At 43.2% G+C, this 27,334-nt stretch overlaps 1 protein-coding gene across 10 annotated transcripts; it reads right to left on the bottom strand.

The window, feature by feature from the left end:
• Nucleotides 1–673: 673 nt before the first annotated feature.
• slc12a6 (solute carrier family 12 member 6) lies at nucleotides 674–27,334 on the bottom strand. 10 transcript variants are annotated; one of them, XM_030430455.1, is made up of 30 exons: nucleotides 27,172–27,334; nucleotides 23,596–23,721; nucleotides 22,976–23,460; nucleotides 18,548–18,642; nucleotides 17,865–17,993; nucleotides 15,802–15,948; nucleotides 15,668–15,722; nucleotides 13,065–13,195; nucleotides 12,701–12,942; nucleotides 12,496–12,620; nucleotides 12,228–12,413; nucleotides 11,257–11,421; nucleotides 10,879–10,977; nucleotides 10,598–10,655; nucleotides 10,335–10,509; nucleotides 9,263–9,381; nucleotides 9,051–9,149; nucleotides 8,788–8,907; nucleotides 8,428–8,532; nucleotides 8,111–8,279; nucleotides 7,826–8,021; nucleotides 7,547–7,716; nucleotides 7,310–7,441; nucleotides 6,877–6,984; nucleotides 6,657–6,713; nucleotides 6,046–6,069; nucleotides 4,990–5,064; nucleotides 4,506–4,741; nucleotides 4,290–4,423; nucleotides 674–3,400 (listed from the first exon to the last, which is right to left on the bottom strand). In XM_030430455.1, the coding sequence occupies exons 3-30, from the start codon at nucleotides 23,187–23,189 to the stop codon at nucleotides 3,309–3,311; spliced, it is 3,657 nt and encodes a 1,218-aa protein (XP_030286315.1). In that variant the 5' UTR covers nucleotides 23,190–23,460; nucleotides 23,596–23,721; nucleotides 27,172–27,334; the 3' UTR covers nucleotides 674–3,308. The 10 variants fall into 10 exon arrangements, with proteins under 10 accessions (XP_030286315.1, XP_030286318.1, XP_030286316.1 ...); XM_030430458.1 differs by lacking the exon at nucleotides 23,596–23,721; XM_030430456.1 differs by lacking the exon at nucleotides 27,172–27,334 and adding an exon at nucleotides 26,722–27,061 and having other exon boundaries at nucleotides 22,976–23,721.

Raw genomic sequence — 27,334 nt, 5'->3', positions numbered from 1 at the left:
AGCGTTAACCTTAAAAATATAGGTCATTTTCTATTATGCTATCACTCTATGTATTTGAGTGGCCTCAAATACAATTAAGTTAGTCTCTTTTAGTGACTTATCAATAAGCTGATCAACAAACAAGTACAACTTTTTGATAATCAAAGTAATCGAGTCATTCACAACATAAATAACTGCAACAACTGTTAAATTAATCACAACCTAGCTTTATAAATGTGAGGATTTATCAAAACAATCGAATATTTAGGTTTTTTTCAACAAATCATGATTGAAAAAGTTACGTTTGGGACATTTTTTCCTTTTTTCTGACTTTTTCCAGACAATTTATCAAAAAGTAGTAATCACATAAATCAACAGGAGGCCTGCCGAGAACAAATTCCTAACTTCCTTTTCTTTTAAAATAAAAACTTTAGAAAAAATATAGTGAGCTGCAAAATATAATGTGAGGCCACATTTTGTACTCTTTGGTTAATTTTCTTAAAAGGGCAAGAGAATGAGAAAGATTTAGTTCACAATAATATTAATCATTAATATCATTAAGTATCAAATTGTCAACAGTCAAATTTATCCAAGCATCCCGATAATAAATTCTAATAAATGATAATACCAATATCAGCTAACAAAAACAGACATGCTTTGTCATGCTTTTAAACAAAAAGGATCACAAATATTGTAACTTTTCCTTCAAAATTGCTTTATTTATTCCCGTAATTTTTCAAGCAAAGTTTTTTATGATTCCTTTTTTTATATTAATGTAATTAAAAAAAGATAAAACTTGGGATCTTTTTTTGTCTTTATGTACAAGCAAGAACACAATGTTTAGGAAATAACAATGAACGTAAAAGAATCCCTGCACGATAACACTGTAAAAAAAAAAGAAAAAGAAAAAGAACAAAAGCATAAAAAGGTGGAATCAAACACCTCTAGATTACAGCTCCGTACTTTAGCAACAAGCTCACACACACACACACACACACAAACACTCTCTCTTTCAGACACACGTAAAGCAGGATGTCTGCAGGTTTAGTTCGGGTGTATGATGAGGTGGAGAGTTTCAGGGCACGAGCTCACACCACACAGAGCAGCCGGTATTCTCATCAGAGGGAATGGAGAACACCAGATACCGTCATTCATACGATGCGCACACACACACACACACACACACTTCTTTCAAAGTGACATCTGACAGCATGCAGTGCAGTGCAGTGGTTCTCTCGATTGCGTCGAACAATACTGACTTTCAAATTCTTACAATCTTTCCAGTCTCTAACACTAACGTGACTCCTCACATGCAGTCCGACACGGGGCCAGTTTATGGCACGACACAGAGAAGGCGACCTCCGACAGTTTCCTCATCAGCGGCGGATCTCTGTTGACATCACAAATCCCTTAAATGTGGTGCATAAAGACAGCCGCCCTCTTCATGATAGCAGAGCGCACTGCCCGTGTTTCGCGTTGTTTGCAGATAACGATATGTGTCACTTTAATTGTAAATTATTTCTGTTTGTTTGCGGCAGATTGTGGAGCAGCGGGTGTATGGAAGCCCATTTCTACCAAGAAAAGACAAATAGATGGTAACTTTGTTACAATAAGAGATACTTAAATGTGACTTTTTATCCATTTGAGTCAAAATATTAATTTATCTCATTATTATTATATTCAAGGACTGAGTATGTCAAGTAAAACAATTCACTTTTGACATAAAACTTTTAATGTACTTGATTTTTTTCTGATCTTTTTGACATTATCTATAATCATTTTGGCCAGATACATAATTTTATTGTCTTACAAAGTCCTCATTTTGACTTTTTTTGACTTTCAATTTGACTTTGTGAGTAAAAATCTACATCTTTTGTATAATAATTACACTTTTTTCTTATTATTGGACCTTTTATGTCTTAAATTTGACCCGAGTAAGTCAAACATTATAATTAAGGGTGTGGCAAGTCACACTATTGACTTTCAATCTAATACTTTATATGTTACTGTCCCATCATTTTTGGGAAATCATCAAAAAAGAGATTTATCAAATAATTTTGCCCTAGAAAGTCAAAATTTACTAAATCTGAATTTTGACTTTTACTGGGGTTCTTTAAGTCAGAGAGAATTTAATCAAATCATTTTGATTTATCTCAGAACTTTGACGTTTAAATCTAGAAATTTCATCCAATAAGTGGCCTTTTCTTATAGACCTTTAATAATCAAACAGTTATCTAAACACTGGGACTTACCAAGTAAGGACTAATTTTTACTTTTTAATTTGACTTACAAAAAAAAATCAATATTTGTACTTCCAAAGTCAAAGGTCAAATGTAATGTCAAAATCATAAGATAAATCCAAATTAAGAGAATCAGGAGTAATAATTAAAATGTTTGTGTGGTTTTATTTTATCACGACTAACTTCTCCTTTATCTTTATCTTATTAAAATGGGCCTCCATACGGGAGAGAAGATTCTGAGAAATAGCAGCAAGTTCAGACAAACAGAAGAATTTGTAACTAATTCAGTGTCACCCAACTTTGAACTTCACCGTTGATAAAACAAATTCTGAGGTAAGAACAGAAACCAGGACTGATATGCACTTACATGATAACCATTATTCTTCCTTTGATCTCGGCACAAAAACTCGCCGACTTTCCTCAAACGAACCACCGAGTGGGTTTAAAACTCGAGGCGTTAATGTTCCAGTTTTTAAACGTAGAATTGGAGTAAACTTAAAGGAGAAAAAAAAAAAAACACACACTCAGTTCAGACATTCAGCCTACTCTCAAAACACTCACATCTGCTTCCACGATACATTCTGTACAAAAAGCAACCCTGAGTCTCGTCAGTGGAACGAACGCTCTGTTTTCTGGGACGCCTCACTAAATCTTCTCAGTCGCTGGTCCACCGCCCCAAACACGCCTGACACAACACTGGTCCCTTTCTCCAACAAAACCAAACCTCCTTCAGGTGGATGAGTCTCTCACACACACACACACACACACACAAACACACACACACATACAGTTGATCACGCTAGTTTGTTTTTGCTTGTTCGTGGAATTGTGTTGGCATTTCTGTAGCTTGACAGTAGTGGAATGGAAACTCTTGTCATGACAGAAAAGTGTAAAGATGAGAGGAAAAGGGCTGTAGAGAGGAGGAGGGGGGTGCGTGTCGGGCGTGATGACTGACGCTGCAGCCAATGACGGTCTCTCTTTTTAGGGGCCCGTGTCCCCCAGAGCTCACAGGGTTCTTCCCCCAAGTCTCCCTTTCGCTTCACTTCTGCGTGATCGGTTGCTTCTTTAACGCTTTCTCTGTTCGTCCAATCAGGAGTAGATGGTGATGACTTCACTTCCTCCACCTCTGACCAGCAGGACGCGCTCCAGCCCTTCGGTCAGAACCTCGAGGAACTCCATGTCTGGTCAGGAAGTTAAGGATCATACGATGTTGGGATGGAAAAGTGGACCAGCACAGAAACAAAACAATTTTTACGTGTAACCCAACGTAACGTTACCTACTGGTTTGTGGACTACCGTTTTGAAGCCTCGCAATTGATATTCTGACCGTCACCAACTTGTTTTATTTCACCCAGGAGTAACCATTTTTGGGTCTGAAGGAGGATCTGGGGAGGATATCCTGATTGGAACCAAGGAACCTGAAAATGAAGGAAGTCACACGATCTTTCTTTGGTGCCAGACTGTAGTGTCAGCTGTATTGATGTCTACGGGAAATGCATGAAGAAACACACTAAAACCCAACATATCGACGTCATCTGACTTCTGATAAAGAAATGCCTCCAGAAAATGAGGAACACATTTTTTAATCAACATGTTGTTTTGTGCGGTATGTTGGGTTTTACCGTGTTTCTCCATGCATCTCCCATAGACTTCAATACAGCGGTCACCACAGTCTGGCACCAAAGCGAGATTCAGTGACATAACGACCCTTCGTTCTTTTGTAGGTTCCTTGATTCGATCTGACTGAGAACCTAAGAACAATCATACCCTTTTAATCATCTATTTTACTCTACATGTGACCATAATTTACTAAATGAACATCAAGCTGTGTTGAAGAAGACTTGAAACTAGAGATGGAGTCCATAAACTCATCAGGAAATTGTTTACTGAGGTCATAAATCAATTTTCTCATCAGAACACATATGATCTGACTTCTTTCTGCAACCGGTGGAGTTGCCCCCTGCTGGCCTTTAGAAAGAATGCAGGTTTGAGGAAGACTCCAACGTGCCGAAATGACTCACTAATCTGGTGAATTAAGTGAAAATGTGCGACTCTCAGTGTTGAGGATACAGTTTTCATCTCCGTCGGGGTTCCTGGGGGGTCCCGGCATGTTGAGGAGGACGAGTCGGGCATCGTGGGATTTGTTGACGATGACCTCGTTGAGCTTGACGGCGGTGTGCATCCTCCTGACGTTGGAGTGGTCCCTGAAGAAAAGCGAGACACGTTTAACAGAAAATTAACCACGATGAGAGAGAACGCTGCCATGAATCGATCGTCTCCACTCACGGCCTGATGCTCAGCATGTCTCTGAAGCCTTCGGGTGTGGAGCAGCCGGAGTGTGTGGCTCTGTACTGCGAGGTCTTCTCTTTGGTCCAGGTCATCTGAACTCGTCGGTGGTGCTCGGAGCTGCCGCCTCCGCTGCTCACGGGCCTGTCTCGCTCACCGCCGTCGGTGTCGTCGTCGTCGTCTGAGCCGATGCTCGTCAGCCGCAGCATGGAGTTGCGGTCTTTCACCAGCTGGGCCTGATACGATACAGAGACATGAACACGTTGTTTCTCATCTCATCTCAACCTGTTTCACAAGCTTATTCCATGCCTCCCTCTCCCTGCTCTCCCTTCCCCGACTCTTTACTTACATTTGGATTCTATTTGTACTGCTGCTATGATGACTTATTCCCCTCGGGGATAAATCAAGTTTTCTATCCATCTATCTACCTATCTATCTATACTCCTGTCTCTCTCTATCTGTCTGTCTGTCTGTCTCTTTGTACCTGTCTGTCTGTGTTTCCTTTGGAGGTGTTTGAGCTGAGGACTCCAGTACTCCTGAACCTGGGGGAAAGATACACCTACAGACAATACAAGGTCACCTAACCTGCTAATACATAACACAGGCTGGAGATACTCTAACAGAAGCACTGGAGGTTAACTACAGGGACACAACCACATTAGTGCCTCTTTCCTGGAAAGACCGGAGTCAAATGGCTACTGAGACTCAGAAGTGAAGAAGAAGAAGAAGAAGAAGAAGAACAAGAAGAAGAACAAGAACAAGAAGAAGGGAAAAAAGACGAAGAAGTTTAAGTGTTTTTAATGAGGTTTTAATGAGGCGAGGGAGAAGGAGGAGACGAAACTGAGTAAGAGAAGGAAGAAGAGGAGTAGCTGAAGGAAAAGAGAAAAATAAAAGAACGAGTAAGAGATGAAGACAGAGGAGAAGCTGACGAAGAAGAGGAAGAGGCAGAGGAAGATGTAGAAGAAGAAAGAGGAGAACTTGAGGGAAAAAAAGAAGAAGAAGAAGAAGAAGAAGAAGCAGTAGCAAAAGAACGAAGTAGAATAAAGTGGAGGAAGAAGAAGAAGAGTGGATGGAGGACCAATAAGAGCAGTGAACTGTCTTCACTGCTCATTTTAAAATCAGTCAATTCAGAGAAAAATGTGTTTAGTTAAAAAAAAAAAAAATGCACATTTGACCCAGATCAGCATGTATGACAACTTTGTTAACTAAATGTATTAAATTATTGAATCCTTCAGATAAAGTGCTGAAACTGAAAATTTCAAGTAAGAATGAGTGAAATTAAAAGAAATAATGAAACGAAAATGAATCATAAATATAATCACCAGATTACTGGATGGTTTGCAGCTGCCATGTCGTTTTACTGATGAATCGCACAGACTCATAAATGAGCACTGAGAGTTTACAGGCCGCCTCAAATCATCCAGACTTTGTGTCTTTCTCTGAAGGACTCAGGAGGTGTTCACTGATCTATGGCCACTACCTCTAAACTGCTCTACATCAGACTGCCGACGCTTTACTACCGTTTAACCGGTAAACTTACGTCATCAAAACTCCAGCGTACCCGCTGAGGAGACCAGAGGTGGAAGGACATGACATGAACTTTAACAATGAAACTGAACGGAGACGCTGTTCCTACTAAAACTTATCAAATAGGGTAACAAAAAAATCTTTATTCCCATCAAACTCCTCGCCCAAATATTAATCCTGCTCTCAGACACATATCAAACATTCCTCTCACATAACTTGATCTTTGGTTATAAGTAGATCTAGTGAAGTCTAAAATCCCCTTTTTCTTTCTAACATCTTGTTTAATGTGGAAATCATGTAAGAGAATCTTTACAGAGAACATAATCTCCAGTCAAACTTCTTTTCCCCCATTTGTCAACTTGAATAATTTGCCCAAAACAGGACTTTCATGCATTTTCCCCCCTCTTAAATATCAGTGACATTATTATAATAGTAAATATCACAACATATAATTTTTTATGTTAAATCTGAGACAACAATAAGATTTCCACAATACAGTAAATCACTTTTTGAAACAGTTTTACAAAAAAGATAGTGTGCTTTTGCTTTTTTAACTAACTTTAAATAGCCTCTACAGTTTATACAACTCATCGACTCACAGCTGCCCATAACCACTGACCTCACCTGAGACCTTGTAGCTCCACCTGCCTCCTGCCTACTGCTGCTGCTACCAGGGTTTCCCTGATAAAATGATGCACGACAATCACAAACAAAGCAGACGAGGTAAGGTCATGGCTAAAAAACGTGTAGCAGAAAACTGCTTGTGGAGACAATACAGTGATCTAGTTACTGTCCATAGGCAAATCTACGCCCTGGCTTCACACACAATCAGAGCGAGGCTTACCTCTCGTTCCCGGTCGGATTTGGAGAGTCGCATCTGTCTGAGCATCTGAGACCTCTGCTCCATCATCAGGGTCCGCTCGTAGGTGTAGGCGCTGATGTCGCTGTCGTGCTGAGAGGAGGCGAGAGAGAGGAAGAGATAAGTAAACGATGACAGAGATGAGGAGAGATACGCTGTTAGATAACTGTTCAGGTTTTTGTTTCACAGAGTGCAGTAAGACTGAGCAATGTCTCTGGAGCTTTTTGAGTTTAAAATGACATTAATGCACTGAAACAATAAAAACTTTGCTGGGAATTTAATAGTCATAAATCACCCCAGCATCTATTTTCTGCTTTATAATCTCTAGAACAAACCTGCTCAACTGGTAATGATCATGTTGATGATATTTCTTGCACAATCAAAACAAGTAAAAATGTCCTCGGCGTGAGAAGCGTACCATCTCAACTACTTCCACCTCAGCCTCGATGCGTAGGTGATAGAGGAAGGTTGCCAGATCCTTCTTCATCTGGATGGAATTATCCTCCATCTGAGCCACTGTGAAGATTCGCATCCCACACTTACGCCACACCTGAGGAGGAGAGAACAGTCAGACAATGCCATTAGAGACGCAGCGATGCAGGAGAGACAATTAAAAACTGACTAAAAACGGAGGAAAGAGGAGAAGTGCTCTTACCTTGTGTTGGCGCAGCAAGAAGGGCAGCAGCATGAGCATCCCGCCGTCATGGACGATCCACCAGACATCGATGTAGCCCTCGGTGCATGGCTCGCTGTTGCTGGGGAACAGAGAGATGTTTTTGGGCACCAGCAGGGCGAGGTGGGCTGCGGTGGTCACCCGCACTGTGTCTGGAGGGGAGAGAGAGGGCGCTGTTAGCCTGCCAACTCTGAAACCAAAACCTCTGAGATAAGGGAAAGAAAAAAGAAAAAAAGTTTGATTTCGATTTGCTTGACTCACTGATGAAGGTCTTCCAGGACTGGGGGTCCTCGCTTTGCCTCCAGGCGTGAGGCCAGCCCATCACCACCGTGTTGGGTTTCATTCCTCCCAGGCCGCTGGACTGGATCATGTGGCTGATGCCTTCGCGCGGCTTCTGAGCCACGATGCACTGACAGAAGCCCTTCACACGCTCCTTATCCATCAGGTGCTTCAGAGTCTGAAACGGGAGAAAAGAAACATGCAAGGATTCTTTCTTTCAACCAACCAATGAAACACAAAGAGGAACATCAAGTCAAGAGTTCCCACCTGCTCAGCGGCGAGGGCCTCTCCGTAGCTTTGCAGGAAGTTGCCGGAGACGACCGTGCCGACGATGGTCAGGCCCTTTCCCGCCTTCAGCTGGCTGGCAAACGTCAGCAGGCGAGGAGACTTGACGTGGGCGTCCTCGTCCAGTTTTAGTAAGACCAACACCTGGGGCCTGGAGAGGAACGAGCGTGGGTTAATGGATGTGGATTTTAACAATGAATAACAGCAAGTTGTCCAACAGAATCTTCTATGTATTGAATGACATGTATGCTGAGGTGCAGTAACAATGAACTTTGTGCCAGCAGGGTTCAGGACTGTACCTCCAGTTTTTGGTGTGCGGTGGTCCCTCCTCCAACCTCAGGAGGGCGTAACGGGCAGCGCTCAGCGAGAGACCGCGGATCCCATCCCCCCACTCTTTCTCCGCCCTGACACACGGATACATGGAAAACATAAAAAATACACACTGTGGTATTTACTGTTACCTCCTCTGACACACACACACACACACACACACACACACACACACACACACACACACACACACCAAGATGATTGACTCTGGAAACAGACACCACACACACACAGACACTAAAACACACACTTTTACACACACACCACCTCTTGACCATGCTGTACATGTACTATCATGTGAGGGGGAATACATCTCCATGGCAACGTACCCGTGGTACTCAATGTACTTGTAGATCATCCCGGCGATCACCATGGCAACGATTGCGTAGTACCAAGAGGATATGAACATGAGCGCCAGGCAGATCGTCATCCCCAAAAATGACAAGGTCCTGGACACACCAGAGGCACAGATCAGTGTTCACGTCTGTGTGTGTGTGTGCGCGCGCGTGTGTGTGTGTGTGTGTGTGTGTGTGTGTGTGTGTGTGTGTGTGTGTGTGTGTGTGTGTGTGTGTGTGTGTGTGTGTGGTAGTACCAGTGGTAATAGGAGAAGCGTGGCCTCCAGTTGGGCGTCCTCAGGAGGGTCTGGAGACCACAGGCCAAGTTCACAAACAGATAACACATCAGGAAGAACCTTAAATGAAAAAATAAATAATTGGTGAGATACTTGGCGTGCTAACACACACACACACACACACACACACACACACACACACATAACAGACACACACAGCTGTCATATCTTACATTGTGAGGATGGGAGCCACCAGGTCCAGCGAGGCGATGAGAATCCCAAGCTCGGCTATCAGAGCCGTCAGCAGCAGGGCCCAGGTCGGCTCCCCGTTGGCCTTCCCATGGCCGAACACCTGTCACCAACAAAGGAAATGTGGTTCAAATATATACAGACTTATCTATTTTATTTTATTGTTTTAAACTAAAACAGGCAGTTAAAATATAAGCAAATTGTAAAGAACAAACAGACATTTGATTGTGAAGGAAAGGCAACACTACTGCTGCTGGGGACAGAGGTCACACACATCAACCTTTATCTTATAGTTTGTGTGTCTTTGTCACTATTTCTCTATTTATTACTATGTATGTTTGTATGTATGTATAGAAGGACTGTGATGTTCCCCAAGAGATGGAGGAAAGCCAAATGACAAACACTTGGTATCACTGAGACTATGTTTTACTAGGGGTGTCACAATTCTTCAAATCTACAATTCAATCTGACATTTCGGTTTTAAGATTTGATTTGATCTTGATTTAAATGTCAGACTGACTTCAGGATTTGTGAAGATGAACAGATTGTTGGTTTTTAGCCCTTAGATCTTTCATTCATATTTTCTAATTCTCCTTTAATAAGACAGGGGTATTTTACAAGAAAAGCTTGACTTTATCAAGTTTAACAAAAACTTCCACCCTTTCAAAGATTCATTAATCAACAACAAAAGATAGAAATTCAGTTCGCTACAAAGTTTGGTATCTCAAGTCTGTATAGACTGAACCCTCTTCTTAAACAAAGCAATAAAGGATCTCTGAAAAAGAAACCGGTTAGTTTCTGTGTCATCTTTTAGGTGATTCTGTTTTTAAAAAATCACTAAATCTGGGCTCATTTTGATCAACTTTTGATTTAGAATTGAAATTGTGACATCATGTAACCTCAGTCTCATTCTATCTAAGCCGAGTCTACCTTTATCTCAGAGCAGACTCAGGGTTGCACCTTCTACTTTGGGTCTGGTCATGTGTGAATAAACCGGCTTTAAATAAGCATCTCTTTGCAGTCCCTGAAATTAAAATGTATGTTTGCAGCTCTAACCCGGAGGAAAGGGATGATGTTGTCCTTGGCGATGGCCTGCAGGAGTCGGGGAGCGCCGGTCAGTGACTGGAGGCCAGCGCCGCATGTTGAGAAGAAGGAGCCTATCACAATGACCCAGGGAGAGGGCCAGGCCAGCGTCCCCACCACCAGATTCCCTTTAACAGAGTCTCCAAACCTGCAGCGGACAAAATCATGTAAACTACTCTCCTCCTCCTCACACACGTAACGGGATTAATATATATACAATCAGCATGTGTACTGACTTGTCTCTGAGGACCACTCCTTCGATGCAGGCTCCAAACAAAACAACGCTGGTCAGGTCTGGATGGACGTCACTCAGGATAACAACACTCAGCAGGCCGTCAAATGAAATGCATCATAAGTGCCTCTGAGAGATAATTGCGCTATTAAACGAGCAATCAATCCAGCAAAACGAGTGCCTAAAAAGCTGACATAGATAGCTCCCCAGCATTCAGCCTGAACAGTTAGCGGGTAGTGATTAAACAGACGGAGATCGAGCCCTGTTGGAATCGTGAAAGGATACAGACGATGGAGGTGGTGAGGATGGCGAGAATGGTTCCGATGGGGATGGAGCGCTGGGCGTCTTTCAGATCCCCTGACCGGTTTGAACCTGCCATGATTCCTATGGAAAAACAAGAATCATCGTTACAAAAGCAGCAGTAAGAGTAGACAAGTGTTGACATTCTCAATAAAATAATGAAGATCTCACAGAAGTGCACGGAATTGAGTTTAAATTTAAGGTATTGAGTGAGTGAATCCAAAAATAGACGCCGTGGCCGATCCTGATAAAAGCAGCTGTACCTGAAGCAACAATCAATACCACGCCTACCTTCTTCCTGTCGATAAAGCATTTTTCATAACAGAGCAGAATGAAGTTACCCTCCGACACAGCTGTCCTCACCTGTGACAGAGGGGAAGAAGATGCCCACTAACAGTGTGAAGGAGGTGGTGATGTCAGCGAACACATAAGGCTGATGAGTGGAGGCCGGGTGTGCATCCACAGAGGACTCCAGGGAGCCTTTCTCCACCACGTCCCCTTTGCTGAGGTAGGCGCTCCACAGGTTCTCTGTGAGGAGGAGATTCTATCATGTTAGAGCGGTTGTGTGTTTATTACCCTGTCGCTGTCATCAGCTTTCTTTCCGTGAGCTGGCTCGACAAAATCAAAAACCCCAGTCAGAGTTAACGACTGTGACAACGGTGGTCGCGAGCTCCCATAAAAAGGGCAGTTTAATGCGTCATTTACTTGTCTTAGGGATAAAAAGGGCCGATTGCATGCTGCCAGGTTCAGTCAAGAGGAACAGGTTGTTATAATGGAGAGCAATAAATACAAATACGAACTTGGAAAAAATCTGCTTTTAGTTTTTATGTCTTAGATGCCTGGAACTTCTTTACAGAGGACCCTAAAAATTAACACTTTGATACCATTTTGTGACCATAAATGCATTACTTATAATCATTCAGCTTCATGTACACCTCCATTACTACACGGCTACTTGTTTAAATAAGTGTCTTCAACTAAAAATAACTTGAGCAGAAGACACTTAAAAGCAGCAGGCTGGTCAGTAGCGATGACTAGCGGTCGGAGAAGTGGTTGTAAGCGCTCTTCCTGAATGGCTGTATTATCGAAGAATGTGTGCTAAGAAAGCGCCACTAATTTTGTAAAACAGACATTTGATTTCCTGTTAATTCTTCACAGTAAAAGTCCATGTCAAAACTTAATATGACCCCTGAAGCAGCTGAAAACCGGGCTTTTTCTCAGCTAACTCCACAACCCTCAGGGCTCTGTGGTTACTTTAATATGGTTATGTAAGCTTTGTGCTGAAATGTGTCACATACATGAGTATTGTTTCACCATACAAACACACACTCTACCTGAAATGACCCCACTGGCCAGACCGGGGATCCCGGCAATCTCAGAGAAATTGTTGGAATTGAAGTATTTGTCACAGGAGGCGTTGAGCTCTGGGCCGTCACAAAAAAGCTTCCAAATGCTTGTAGTCTCATTCACCAGAGCAGGAGCTGGGCTGGGGTCAAAGGTCGGGCCCACAGTGCCGTTTTCTAACGGGAGGAATACAGTATGTAAAAAAATAAAAAATAAAAGAAACGGTTGTGAGTGAGAGGGCAGAGGAAACACTCCTACCATTAGTTATGGTGAAGTTGGTCTCAACCCTCTCTGGCTCTTTAATCTGCAGCTGGATGAATTTAGCGCATTTGTTGTCATCAATTTCGTGGCCGCTGATTGTTCTGTTTCCCAGCATGCACACCCTGTGGATGGAGAAGCCTATTAGTCAGGCAAAAAGGTTTGGTCGCCGCCGTATTTTTGGAATAAATCAATCAACACTTACGGGAATTGTGGCGGTTTGAAGGCGGAGACCAGCGCTCCGACATAGATGGAGACAATGGAGACGATGACGCAGGCCAAGAAGATGGAGGCCAGTTTGTTGACGTACTTCACTCCCACAAAGACCAGCAAGGACATCAGGAGGAGGCATATAGAGCCGTAGACCCGCATGTTGTTCAACATGGCTGCTCCTTCGCCTTCAGGATGCTTTGACTCAAAAATGGCTGCCTTAGGTGCTATGTACATCTGGAGGATGGAGATGAAAACATTTTCATTTGATCTTCACATCACTGTGATTAAATATCTTGATTTGATCTGAATTCAAATTGCAGATGAAACTCTCGAGGACGGGGTGAAGATGAACCCACCAGAAGGATCTCGATGGCTCCCAGGATGTACATGGCTCCGGCGAAGGTGGTGCCCAAGTAGAAACACAGGCCCACCGCCCCCCCAAACTCTGGACCCAGAGAGCGACTGATCATGAAGTAGGCGCCTCCCGCTGGAGGGGGAGGAGAGAGCGAAAGAGGAAAGAGAGAGAGACAGAGCGGGGCAGGTTGTACATCAGGGTTGGAAGAAGTGGAAATGGAGAGGGAGAGAGGGTAAAGGAGGGTGGCAGAAGAATAAGAAATGTGGAAAATTATAGACAGAGAAAGAGGAAAGAGATGGTGGACAAGAAGAGGAGATGGGACATAAAAGGAGAGAGAGAGGGGGGATGGATGTTAGTAATATTATGATGTAAGGAGGTAAAGAGAGAGAAAAGAGGACAGCTGATGAGAGAAGTCATCCTATGCTTGAAGAAATAAGCATAACGTTCTACATGACACATCGGAGTAAGAAGACAGAGCAGATCTTTGGTCAAATCGTATCTGCAAACCACTCTTTACTGTTTTTGTTCACTTGAAGTAAAAGTACTGCATCTGTTATATACTCTTGAATATCTGTAGGGCTGGGAATCAGACCTCAGTGCCTTTTTGGTAACAGCTAAAAAATGTCCAAGTATCAAATATTGAACTACTATTTACTACAAGATAATGTTTACATGATTTAATGTTCAAAAAACACCCTCTGTTTTAGCTCCTCTCCTGAAAAGCCTGGTCTCCTCCGATTGGTCGGCTCCTACAGGCCTGATGGTTTTTGCAACTATGGCTGCTCTGGGGGGCGTGGCTGAAGGCGGGGACTGTGTAGTTGTGACATCACAACGTTACAGAAGTCCCGATGTCTCGTTTAAAGACAGTTTCCGAAAACAGGCTGGGTGCAATTCTCTGTGAAATTAGTGTTTTGATACCTTTGCTGTGTTTATGTAGCACTTAAACCTTCTTTATAACAGAAGGAGACAGGGAGGTCTCACTTTCCACAATAGGAATAAGAAATATGTTTATTAAAGAGATGTTACCGGAGGTATAAACCCTGAACCCAAAACTCAGGTACTGCTTGACGTTACGGAAACAATGTCATATAAAACCCAGCCCTTCACATGTGATACTCCGAGTGAGTTCAAAGAAACAGTAAGCGTAACTTGCCGATACAATTTGAACCAGTTCATAAAACAGAGCACATGAGGGAATCATACAGTAAGAGAAACTACAATTTCACTACTAACTGTGAGCTCAGAATTCAGTGTTTGGTTTCCAAAATGCAACCCGTTAACAAAACAAAAGCACACGCGTAGCTCCTGTACATTCGACAAAACATGACAAAATTAATGGTAATAAAAGAAAATGTGCGTATGAATGTGATGCTGAAACTGTGAAACTGAATGAACGCTACCAAAACTGTCCCTGGAAAGCTTTCTGCACATGGGTAGGGCTGAGCTGTATTCGGGAAGCCAAACACTTTTGATTACTCCTTACATTAGCTGCAGTGAACTACACACATTCAGTATTAACTACCATCTGAGGACAAGATGGTGAGAAAGCATGAGAAGCTGTTCAGGTGAGAAAAAGACAGCATGGAATGAGATGATTGATGCCAAACAGGACATGTTAGATTAATTCTCTATGTTACTCAGGGGTTTTTTATTCTACGGTCAATTATCGAAATGTCACATGCCAGTGGAAATATCACACTACTTTGACATTTGAGATATTCGTCTAGAGGCGTTCCAGTGAAAAGGTAAAGTCAATGGCAGATAAACATCCTGGGGATTTTTTTAAATGTGTGTACAGACAGACAGGGAGAGGTAGACAGAGGGAGAGACAGGACAAACAGAAATAACACTCATTAGAAAAAACATGTACTTCAGCAGCACGGACAAACTGAGGGGAAAAACAACCTTCACATGAACATCCACAGGCGTCAAATTCAAAAATGGCCGCCATAAAAGGATTGATTATCATAGAAGAAATGGTTCAACTAGCTGTGTGAGAGTCGCGCTGTGGCTTCGGCTACATTTGCATGTCCTCACCTTTAATCCCCTCGTTCTGTTTTACTGCAATATCACCGCTTAACCGTCCGGTCAGCTGTACCTCATTTGCAGTAGAGCACATGATAAGTCCTGGGGCCACTGATATAAATAATGTGCGTGTCTGTGTGCAAAAGGAGAGCAATTCAACTATCTAGCTGTCATGACCTGAGCTCCATTTGGACTGGATATGTGGCTTTATATGGAGGTGGGGGGAGTGCTAATTGACTCAATTCATATCTGCCCATGTCTGCAGCTAAACCAGTTGAAGGGCCTTCAAATTGACTTCAACACTCAATATTGTTTCAATCTATAAAACAACATTAAAGCTGCTTCAAGGAACTTCAGTTTGTTGATTCTGGTGGCCTCTGTGGACAAAAGTGGTATCAGCTCCACCACCTTGTGTCTAAAGATCCTGATCTGACTGGCTATTGTTTTGAGAGCAGGTAAAAGAAAGGCTTTAAATGTAAGCCTCGAGTTCAGCTCAGGAGCTTACCACAGCACACCAGTGCTGTTTCATCCACGTGTGATCGAACGGATGAAAGAGAAAGAGTGAACGTGAATGAATACCTGGTACGACTCCATTAGTGGCGATTGCGCTCATCGATATTGCGGTCAACATCGTCTGCAGAGAGACAGACAGTAAATTTAGAGATTTACTCTTGTCTTATTATTTCTGCATCTCCAGACAATCAAATACTCACACAGCAACAGCATACGAAGACGATGCAGAGGCCCTGCAGCACCCCGGCATTTCCCACCACCCAGGTCAACCGCAGGAACAGGATGACACCGAAGATGTTCTGGAGGCAGGGCAGGTAAACGCCCATGAACGTCCCCATCTGTGGCGACTGGAAGGTGAACGAAGCAGAGAGAGGCAACAAAAATCAAATGTTTTAAAGACTCAATCTAGACTTCTTTGTTTCCTAGACACCCGACATTAAACAAGATGTCAATTTAAACCGACTTCTATAAAAGTGAACTGGATTTCTAAAACATTTATCCAATACTTGTAGCTTTATCGACTGTATTTCAACTTTTAATACACACATCATACATTCAAACCAATTATTGATTATATTTAACTCAATATTAAAATTTTTACTACATATTTAAACTTTATTTAAATTATTCATCCATTAGATTTAGGTAACTATTCTATACTGTTTATAAATTACTTTTTTATTTCAACATTTCATCCATTACATTCTCTTCACTATTAATTACATTTATCAATCTATTTCACCTGTTGCTAATTACATATTTCAACCAATCGTACATTACTTTTAGCTTACCATTTTGACATTATTCATAAATAACTTCTAGCTTATTATGTAAACCATATTACATCTAGACTTTTCGATCTAGACTTTTCTGCTTGGCGGCCTGGTTTATTTCACACACAGACTCTCAGATCGTACTTGGTGTTAAGGTGTCACGAGTGTCTTCGGTCGGTGGGAAGCGTGAACTGTGCTGCCAGCTTCCTGTAACTGGTGGTTCACAGTTTGTGCGACAATAAATGTACTAAGATCAGCTGCGCACCAATTTGTAATCCTCTTTGGCTCCATTCTTTATTATCCCTTAACACAAAAATGTGAAACTCTCTGTTTTATAGTTTAGATGAGCAACACGATCTTTCCACAGCGCCCCTGGGCTACCTCCCCCCCCCCCCGGAACACATAATGTGGTTGGTAATCACTGCGTCTCCCCAGCCAGAGGCACCAGACTTGCGTAAATGCTTACACTGAACACACAGTGTGGCCAGAAGGGAAGATTAAATATGTTTTGGTATCCCAGCCAGTCTGCTGGCAAATGTGACCAATCCTGCAAAATGCGCAATCAGAACAGGGTGGAAGTAGTAAATGACTCTGAACCACCACAGCAGAGGGTCTTATCGAGACCAGCTGCTTTCTTATCAGCAAGGATTGCAGTTCAGACCGCGGTCGCACTGCGCTGTACTTTCACTTCCAGACGCCGAGTCAAGAGGGTAATAGTGGGAGATAGAATGTGTCTGTCACAGTATCTCAAAGGCCAGCTGTTAAAAGGATGGATGATCATTACGCTCGATTCTTTTGCTTTTGATTTCTTTATAGAATTTCAGTTAGAATATGTGAGTTTTTTTAACAATAAAGATCAATTCAATACATTCACTTTTTGAATAAAACATCATTTGAGCTCAGATCTCACTGATGGGCAACATCGTTGACAATTAGATGCAATAATACTGTATTTTCAAATTAAATACATGTAACTAAACACTGTTGGCTGTCATTCAATTTTTTATAACACCCACCCAACCCCTCATATATTACTTTACTACCATACAGAAGTTACTTCAGGACATTCCCTACTGTGATCACAATCGTATCAACTGTGCAGCTGTTGCACCACCGGTGTACCCGTGATCATAATCTTGGTTTGTGACTGCTGTGGTGCAAGAAAACTGTAGGAAACAAAGTGCATCTGGGATCGTGCTCTAACTGTTCTGCACATGGGGTGTTGTGATGAGCATCCAAATCAGTACATCTAAACAGAAATAACGTATAAAAAGTATTTACTATTTGTTTAATTGTATCATACATTTGTCACTATGAATTCTAGGGAGTGGCATTGTCTTAAAATGTTTATATGATGTACTGTTGCTGCACCTTTGTTTGCTACCTGCCTTATTGTGCTTTAATTTGTTTACAAGGTGTGTTTACAGGTCACCAATCTCCCTTTATGGGTTTAAAAAAAATGGGAGTTAGGCACACAGGGTCTGATGTACCTTGCTGGCTTTCTTCTTCTCGCCGATGCTCTCGGCCTCCTCGTGCTCCTTAGCCCCCTGCGTCAGGTTGGTGTAGTTGGCCAGACGATTGAGCAGAGACGACACCTTCGGCCGAGTGTCCATCTCCTCCTGTCGCGCGAAAGGAAGAACGGAGGCAGAAGGAGAGCAGAGAACAAGGGAGGAGAGACAGCCAGGGGATGTGAAAGAAGAGGAAGAGAGGGAAGGAAGAAAAGAAAGAATAGGGACAGGGAGGGAAGAAAGTGGAGCAAAGAGGAGGAAAGAAGGGATGACCGGCACAGACGACGGCAACAGATAAAAGAAAAGGAGATGGAGGAGAGAACGAGGCATATTGAATGACTTGTTAAAGAAGTGGGAGAGAGAAGACAGAGCTGTTTCAAGGGAACTTCGAAATCTATTAAAAACCTGAACTGATCTGCACCCACCAGCCAAATGCTGGTTTATTTTTGGCTCTAATTTAGCAGACACTTTGGCAAATGAACAACCGCAATTAGGAGGGTCTGTTTTTGTCCATGTACTGTACACATTACAAGGACACGTTTTCGCGAAGTCACGAAACACGCTCACAAGAACAAGTTTCTACCTGCGACACCGGCTGAAGTTTACAGGACATTTAGAGCACGAATACGCATGATAACAGTTTCTGTCAGCGTTGAGTTTCAAACCTCAAACAGGGCCAAGTTTCTGTCGTAGAAGTCATCGTCATCCACCCCGTGAGTGTTGTTGATGTACACACTGGAGATTTTGGAGTTTCCATCACCTGGACACAAAGACAGAGATAACGAATTAAAGGAAAGCGGGAAAACATCTTTCGAGGACACGTTTCCAAGTCCTACATCAAGTCACAGGTGCCCATATGAAGGCTGAAACAGATTTTGCCTGCTGTAATAATTCCTCCTGTTCATACCGGCCATTCAGTGATCCTCTGTTAACGCATTTAAAATCATGTTTGTTTCTCTCTGGACAGAGTTTCCTTGTTGACGGATACTAAGAAAAAGATTATGTAATTAGAGCTGCATCAGTTAATCCTTTAATTGTCATCTGTTCAACTAAACCCCAGTTTTTGATAATCGGTTTGACTATTTAATCTGTGTGAGACAGATTTGAAAAATTGTGAACCTTTCCTTTAAACACAACTTCCACCTCCGTCACCATAGCAAGGTGGCGTCGATTCTCACAGAGATGAATTCAAACTTTCTCCCCCCACACACAGACACACACAGCTTGATGCGACGGCCACCATGTCGCCGGTTCAGTTCAGTTCCGCCTCAGTCAGCACAGACCACTGCATCAGCAGCACCTGAGTCAGCAACATCACTTCCCTCCCGGCTCCGCCACACTCACGCTATCGGCAGCAGGCGGCCAGATGCACTGTCACATTGAGATGAAGGACACTTGCACGTGACATGAGAGGCGTTGTTTTGTAAAAACAAATATGGGAATATTTAAATAAAAAAAACATGCGTTCTGTTTGGTTGGCAGATTGGCAAACCATCTCTGTAAGTCTGTTCTCTCTGAAGGATTCCAATCTTTCCATAGCTTGATCCGACTATTAAAAATCAAAATTAATATCCTGCAATCATGTGTCAGTGTCATGTCGCCATTTTCAGCCATAAGTGAAAGGTTTGAATATATATGATCAAAGACAATCGTACGACTTCTCTTGACGTCTCTGCTGTGATTCCTCAGACTTAGACAGACTCCTCAATTATTTTGCTTAGTCGTGGTCCAACAGGTACATTGCAAAAAGAGAATTAAACTGTATGTAAACTAGTGCGTGATCATTTTTAACCAACACTGTAATTCGGTCTGTGGTCAAGACAAACAGCTCTCTGACACCCTAGCCTCTAAATCCCAAAATGCATCAGCAAACTTTTACTATCTCACCAGCAAACATCAGCAGGTTGTTACACGCTGAGAAAAGAAGTCAGTAGTCATGTAAAGGGAAAAAAAAAAAAAACTACCAGCATTTGGCTGGTGGGAGGCAACTTCCCATCCTGTTTGCAGTCCCTTATTTGGCCAAAGATAGTGAGTGTGAAACTGACTCCACACCAGATAAACAACCACCAACTGGTGTGGTACGAAAAACAATAGTTACTCGGCTAGTTGTGCTAATTTCTTCTTCAAAAATGTTAACTGGCTGATGCTTTGCAACATATTTATTGCATACCCCTTGTCAACACAAGCTCTGTTAACTTACAAGGTACTTTGCATATTGAAATACAGAACAATTCATGTGTTTTATTTTGTTTTTTTACACGTGGGACTTTGCTGTGGTACGTTCGAGGCCTAACCTGTTGATCAGGACAGTCCGGAATCAGAATGACGATCACAGCATCTTGATGAAATCGACCCTTTACAGCTGCGGTCTGTGTGGACTGTTGCCTGACTACACCGGCTTCACCTCCACACAACACAATCCTAACTGTACTTTATCTGTTATTTACCAGACAGATGATACACTGACCTCTGTGCTAAATTGGACATATCATTTTAAGGTAGCACCAATCAGCCCTAGCACCTTGTTTCCTCTCAGTCAAACCCAAGCCTTATTCCCTTAGTAACACAGACATTGTGACGCATCACATATCGCAGAATCGCTGTATTATGATCATGCGTTATCCTGAGTTACTCCGTGATATCCACCCCTGACCCGGAGTCACCTCTGAGTTATCGCTGCAGACACAAGTAAGCATCCTGTCCTCTCTAAATGAGCTCACACTGAGCTTAACACCAGGGAACACAGCTGTGTGAGGGAAGTCCTCCACCTGAGATCACGTCTGAGGATGATGCCTTTTTCATCTGCGTATGTGTGAGCAGCCAGTGAAGCGGAGTCGGGGGCGCGTGTGTGTCTGCGGACGTCGAATTCAATCGCTAACTTTATTGGTGTCAGAAAACACAATGGATCACAGAGCATTTGACCTTTCTGAAAATAACTCCCCGCTCCTCCGGCCTCCTTTTCCCCCCTTCATCGCCTGTCAGGATCTTGACTCATTCACTTCAACAGCAGCAACAGCGTTTTTTGTTTTTTTTTCTTGTCAGCAAGCTGCGTTTCCATTTCGGCCGAGACAACTGCTGCGCACTCGTGTCTCCGGCAGTCTCCCTCTTTGTTTCCTCTGAACAAACAACAGCAGCATCACAAAGCCTGATCGAAGCTCAATCAGATTAACCGGCTCGATTTCTATTTATGGAAAGCTTATTAAACAAGGTGGGGCATCCTCACTACCATGCAACCACTTAAGTGGATCAGTGTTGCTAATACAGTTACATCTCTCCACAGTTGTACCGCCCTTGTTGAACCAGTGAATCAGCGCGGCTATTCTTAAACACTTCGGGAAAGTGAATTACTGCTCGACAACTGCACAGCCACAGCAGTGAGGAGAAAACACTCTCCTCCATTTCCTCACCTGGATTCCCGCGCTATTCATGTCAGACTGGAATTACTAGCTTCACATCTGTACCCGTCAGCCCCGTGTGAAAAGGTTCCTGCTGTCGGCTATCATTAAATAAAGATCTGAATCACTGTAGGTGGGCTGATGACAGCAGTGAGGGAAGTGAAACCTACACTATCCTCACAACAGGCTTACATTAAAAGTCCTTTTATTGTTCTCAGCAGTTGAACGGTTGCTCATTTTTACCGTACAGCCCTCATTTAGGCAACAACTGGAGAGCTTTATGGCCCCGAAACACCATAAAACACACTTGAAAACACATTGTTGAACTTGAGACGAGAGTGAGGATACATCTAAAAAAAAAAAAAACAGCACTTCTCTTTTGTACACAGAGCTGTATCTCGCGGACGTTCCCACTCCTGGGAACCTGTCATGTGGGAAGCTCCCCAACGGTGTGTTCTTAGACTACTTTCATGGAAATACACAGAAAAGTGTGTGTCTAAAATGTGTTTTAACTAAAATGGGCACAATGAGATGAATCCACAGACTGACCGCTACGTGCAGCAGCATGAGGCTCGTGTTTGAAATCTGAGAAAAACCAGAACTGGCGTGATGTAATGTCAGGAAACTGCACGGCAGCCCCTCTTCTGCTTTATTAAATTATACCAAGAGACGCCCGAGGACTTAAGACTCATTCCCATTTCTGCTTGACACCTCAGGTCAGGGATATTCAAAATCACACTGTGAGCCCACCATCTGACCCATTGCACCTCTTTATTGCTTCCCTTTTGCTATGTGAGCCAACACTGAAGGCCCTCGTGTTTTTTTACGGAAAATTGTTAAAAGTGTATGCCGAATAAGTTTTTCACGGCTCCTGATTGCAATGTACTCATGAATGTACGGACAGCTATCACTGGAGTACTTTACACTGCAGAAAATTAAAAAATGATCAAATTCTCAGGCAAGTTCTGCAGTAATAAGGAGTTTTCTTTTCTATGATTTCTGAGTGGATTCGTGGATGTTTATCTGGAGATGATCTGGAAGTGTACGTACGATTGAATCTAAAAATATGTGAACCGTGTCAATGTGGTTGGATTGGACTCAGAGTAGGAGAGATTGATGACCCAAAATGTGGCAAACTATCATAATCATGACGATGTGACATTTGTTGGGGTCTGTATGAAATAAAGATTCAATTACAACAACCTCTGACTGACAACACACCCTTAAAGATCTAAAAACAGAACCAACTGTGTAATCTTGCTGGTGTTTTCAGGACATTTTCCCCAACTGCCATCGCCTGTTGTGCAGAGATTTGAAAGGAAATCGAATGACTACATGGCAGGCAGTCAAAATGCAGCCAATCAAGAGGATCAACTGTTCAGGAAGTTGTGACATTACATGCTTTTGTCTCAGCCAATCTGTCACGATGGAGGAGTGGCTGTCTGACACGTCTCAAACATACAGCATGGATTACACTGTGGAACACCGTCTGTAGTGGGTTAGTAGTGCTTTTTATTTCAACACACGAGATGCACTTGAGCCGATCGTTACGTCTATAAGGCGTATTTTAAACACTTGCCTGATAATGTTTAGCTTGAATTTAAAAGGGACAACACGTTATGTTTAGCTGGATGTGTGTGTGTGTGTGTGTGTGTGTGTGTGTGTGTGTGTGTGTGTGTGTGTGTGTGTGTACTTCACCTTGGTCCACACTGCTGTGTTCAGGCGTGTCGCCCCCTCCTCCTGCCGTCCCGCCTCCAGACACCTCGCTGAGTGGGTCGCTTCGATTGACGCTCTCCCTGGAGCCGAATCGCACGCGGGCGCCGGAGCGGGAGCTGATGTCGGGCGACGTGTCGGACAGCCCCGGGAGGTCCTCCGCCTTGGTGGGCGTCACCGTGAAGCGCACCGATGCCATGGCAGCTCGCTTGGAAACAGCAGAAGGGGAGGGGGAGGGCTGTGGCGTGGGATGCGAGGGGGGAGAGTAGGGTTGGGGAGCGGTCAAGGACTAGCGGTGCTGACCTGAGCTGAGCGAGGCTAGGCTAGGCTATCTCCCAGGTGATGCTGAGATGACGGCGACCTCTACAAGGTGTTCTTTTGCTGCTGCACTTCTCCATTGAAGCAAACTGGTTGGCTGCCACCAGGCATGTGAAAGGAAAATCCTCAGAGTTTTGATAATCTTTCTGGTTCTGTGAATTTAAAAAGTGATACAGACACAGAAGCACTTCAATAAAAAATGTGTGAATGTTTATCGTGCAGGTTTCGTGCAGCTACCAGAGACGAGTACACAGTCACAAAAAGGCTGAGGGTGTGTTTCTACCTACTCTGTTTTTATTTTACTCCTAAGAGGAGGACTATGGCTCAGGGGTCACATAGCAAATTAAACGTCCTCAAGTAATCACAACTGAAATTTGCCTGACATGCACTCTGGAGATAAAAACGTCTTTCTTCTGATGGCAGGAGCAAAGGGAGGAGGAGGGTGGGAGATGATTCAGATAGGGAGAGAAAAAATAAAGCAGAAATTAGTTTACACAGCGGAAGCACCGGCCTTAATGCTTGTTAAAAGCAACACACTTGCATTAAGAGTAAAGAAGTTACATGTATGGTGAGATAAATTATATAAATGCAGCACTAATCTTCATATAACTGTATCTATAACGTTATAGCGTGGTAGCATGTAGGAGTTTTCATCATGCAGCACTTGTGTAATGTGTTTACTTGTACAGATAATCAGTTTAACACGCTTCTACAATGATTTCTCTGTAGTACCAGGACAAAAGAAAAGGGAGCTCTGTTACTTTAGTTTGTGGGTAAAAGGTTTGTCTGTCCCTGTGCTCAAATAAATCAACAAACGCAGGTTTCCACATCGACACAATAAAAAAGGTCCCTACAACACTGGACACTACACCTTAGAGTTCATTCACATTCCCTTTTAACGCCTCCTGTGACATCAACATATCAATATATAGTGAACTAACCAAGCTTAACTAACCCTAGGTACATTTTGACAGGGGTGTTATCCTTCAACGACAACATGAACAACATTCTGAGAATGAAGGAGGCCAAAGTGCAACGTCAGCTTCAGGGTTGACTCCGTCGTCTTGGGGAAAAAAGTAACACGACAGGTGGATGTGGCTGAATTGTTGTTTTAGCCCAGTTCATAATTTAATTATTAAGGGAGAGCGGTTCCAACCGGTTGTGGCGGTGGCTGCTGGCTGTTTGCTCTCGCTCTGCATGCTGAGACACGGCTCATTTCCCTGTTTTTCAAAAAATGCTGCCTGCCTCACACGCTATCCTTCCTTCGCGGTCCGTCCACATTCACAGACAGACGGAGGACAGACAGATTACCCGTCTTTCATGCTCAACTAGAAAAGCATCCCCTTTATTTGCACAAAGTTCCAGCCACGTTTAGCCGAGGTCGGCTCGGCAGGGGAGCTGATGCCTATCCCAGCATGCTTTGTGCTTGGGGAAACACCCCCCCGGGAGGTTTTTTTTAGTCTAGACAAACACAGTTGCACCTACAAGCAATTAGGAATCATCAATGCAGCTTAATGGCAAACACACCAGAGAGGACCAGCTGGTGGCAGGAGGAGAAAATGCTTAAAGGAACAGTTCACCCAAAAACACAAATTCAGCCATTATCTTCTCGCCCCCGTGCTGATGGAAAATCAGGTGAGGTTTCTTAGTTCACTAAACATTTCTGGAGCTTTGCAGCAAAACAGCATTTGCAGCTTTTTCCTAAACAACTGAAGTAGATTAAAAACGTAAAGAACTCCATAAAAAAGTAAAATAGCTCGGTCAGGTGTCATCCAAGTCACCCCAAATTGATATGAAAAGACATTATTTATACTGTCTAGTACACCGACTCCAGACACAGTGAGTACTAACACTCAGCTACAGTGAGCATTTCGGCTTTAAAATCGGTTGTAAAACCCATCGTTCATTCAATTAATATGGCACCTCAGTGCTTCCGGAGTCTTGGATTACACCTGACGAGCTGCATGGAGCCATCTGATGTTTGTTTTTCCCCAGTTGCTTTTGTTGTCGTCTTGCTCTGACGTTCCAGACATGTGTTGTGGACTTCTGTGACTGAACAGGCTGCATTGTTCCCATCACACCCAGGTGTCGTCACACATCTTGATACAGCCAAACGTTGTATGTTATCTGGCACGGGTATCATATGACGTTGCTCTTGTGGGCGTGCCCTCTTTACTACCGTAGACATTTCCCACCTTATTCTTGTGGCTTGCCTGCTATTACATTAGATTCGGTAACTGTACATTCGAGTGTGTCCACTTCAGGCCTCAGCTGTAATATTAGAGCAGAGCATGCTGCTGAACATTTTGTTCCCTTTTCTTCCCCCTTTTTTTTTTTTTTTTTTTAATAACTTTAGCGTGTTCATCTGGCATCTTGAATGTAGTTTTTCGGCCTCATTGCACAGAAATCATGCTGCATCATGATTAAAGGTGAATCACGTAGTTTTGGTGAATAAATTGGTGATCTTCATTGACTGATGGGTTTTTTTTTAATGCCTAAAACAAAGCAAATCAACCAACTCTCTACATTTTCATGACTGAATAAACTAAACAAGCTGACTACAGAGGACAACACAATTTCATACGGGCTTACGTTGTTTATGTGTGGCGGACCCTGCCACCTCTCTAGTTTGAAACCTAATGTTCCTCTGTGAACAGCTTCTTCACTCCCTTGTGGAATAAGTTTGTATTGTTCACCTCATTAATGTGGTAAACAATGAGATTCATTGTTTGAATTTCTTCTCCATAGTGCCCCTTTAACTGAATCTTAATAAATAACAGTGAATCAACACAGTATGAAGATTTATCTTAATGATGATGGTATCTTGATATGCAACTGAAATCATCTGGGGCTGTACTGATGATGAAGCTGGTATATTTTGGGGGGATTTTCTGAAGCTTTATCTGGGTTTACTGAACACCAAATGGCTTTTATCCACATTAAGTTCTAATTTTTCCAGCAGTATCAAGAATCACCTGCTCTTAATTTCGACACACTGCAGAGCACCAGGGCTCAGAGCCAAAACAACGCAGCTAATAGTGTGTGTAACTAAGTACATGAAGTCAAAATGAGGACCTAGCCGTCTCTTACCTAGCTGTCAGTCTCTGTCACGGAGGCTCGCGTTAATGCAAGCTGTAATCAACACGATCCGGGAGGGAAGCACACAGCCAAACACGCCTTTATCAATTAGGATAAACATGGTCTAATTAGTCCCAACCTGCAACTTAAGCGAAGCTCTCGGTTCTCGGGGGATGCTCGCTTGCTAACCGCCACTCAGTTGCCATTCTAAGCCAATTATAAGCTAGCTATAATAATTCTGGCTCGAACCGGTCAGTAAACACCTCCCGATATTAATACACAGACCCGGCGTTGTCGCTAAAATCATGATTATAAGAGTGTGTTTCGACCCAAACCTTGGGCAGCATTTTCCTCACAAAAGGAATGCGGCATCTGTGCGGGGCTGCGGTTCCAGGGTTCAGCCGGGGAAACGCTCTCAAAGCCGGCTAAAATCAGAAAGGCGCGCAGTCGATTTGGGATGGAGTGGTGGAGTATTTAGCCTCTCCTTTTGACAAAGTTGTCGTTTTCGTTCAAATTAGGCGGCGCATGATGAGGAGCGGCGTGTCCGGCGATGAGCCATCGCTTTGCGTAGCCACAGGTACGAGGGGGGCTGTCACAGCTATCGGGTGAGGTGAGGTGAGGCGGTCGCTGCCGTTCGGGTACAGTCGCTACAGCTAGCCGAAGCTAACGTTAGCCAGCGGCTAGCCATGCTGATTAACTCCGCGGACCTCCAGCTATTCCACTGACAGCGACGAATGCCCACTGAAAATCTCAAAGCCGACATATTAGTCACATAAAGCGCATACCTGGCTCAAGTTTCCCCCAAGGAACGCCTCCACCATATGGCTGTTTTCAGTTACATCTGGGAACATTTGGCTCCTCTCTCTCAGGTTTTCTCGGCACTTTTTCTTTTTTTTTTTTTTGTCCAACCGACCCAACAAAAAACATGCGAGTCCGCCCGGCAGGTCC

This window comes from Sparus aurata, chromosome 10 (assembly GCF_900880675.1).
Source record: "Sparus aurata chromosome 10, fSpaAur1.1, whole genome shotgun sequence".
Lineage (NCBI taxonomy): Eukaryota > Metazoa > Chordata > Actinopteri > Spariformes > Sparidae > Sparus > Sparus aurata.
This window is presented reverse-complemented; position numbering and strand designations above follow the sequence as displayed.

What these genes read in the sequence shown, in the direction of transcription:
- slc12a6 (XM_030430455.1), bottom strand. Translation starts at nt 23,189, where the DNA reads ATGGCATCGGTGCGCTTCACGGTGACGCCCACCAAGGCGGAGGACCTC. An exon ending in CACTAATGGAGTCGTACCAG is followed by an intron (nt 13,196 to 15,667) that starts GTATTCATTCAC and finishes CTCCCCCTCCAG; the next exon opens with CGGGAGGCGCCTACTTCATG. An exon ending in GTGGAGCTACAAGGTCTCAG is followed by an intron (nt 6,070 to 6,656) that starts GTGAGGTCAGTG and finishes TGGTCTCCTCAG; the next exon opens with CGGGTACGCTGGAGTTTTGA.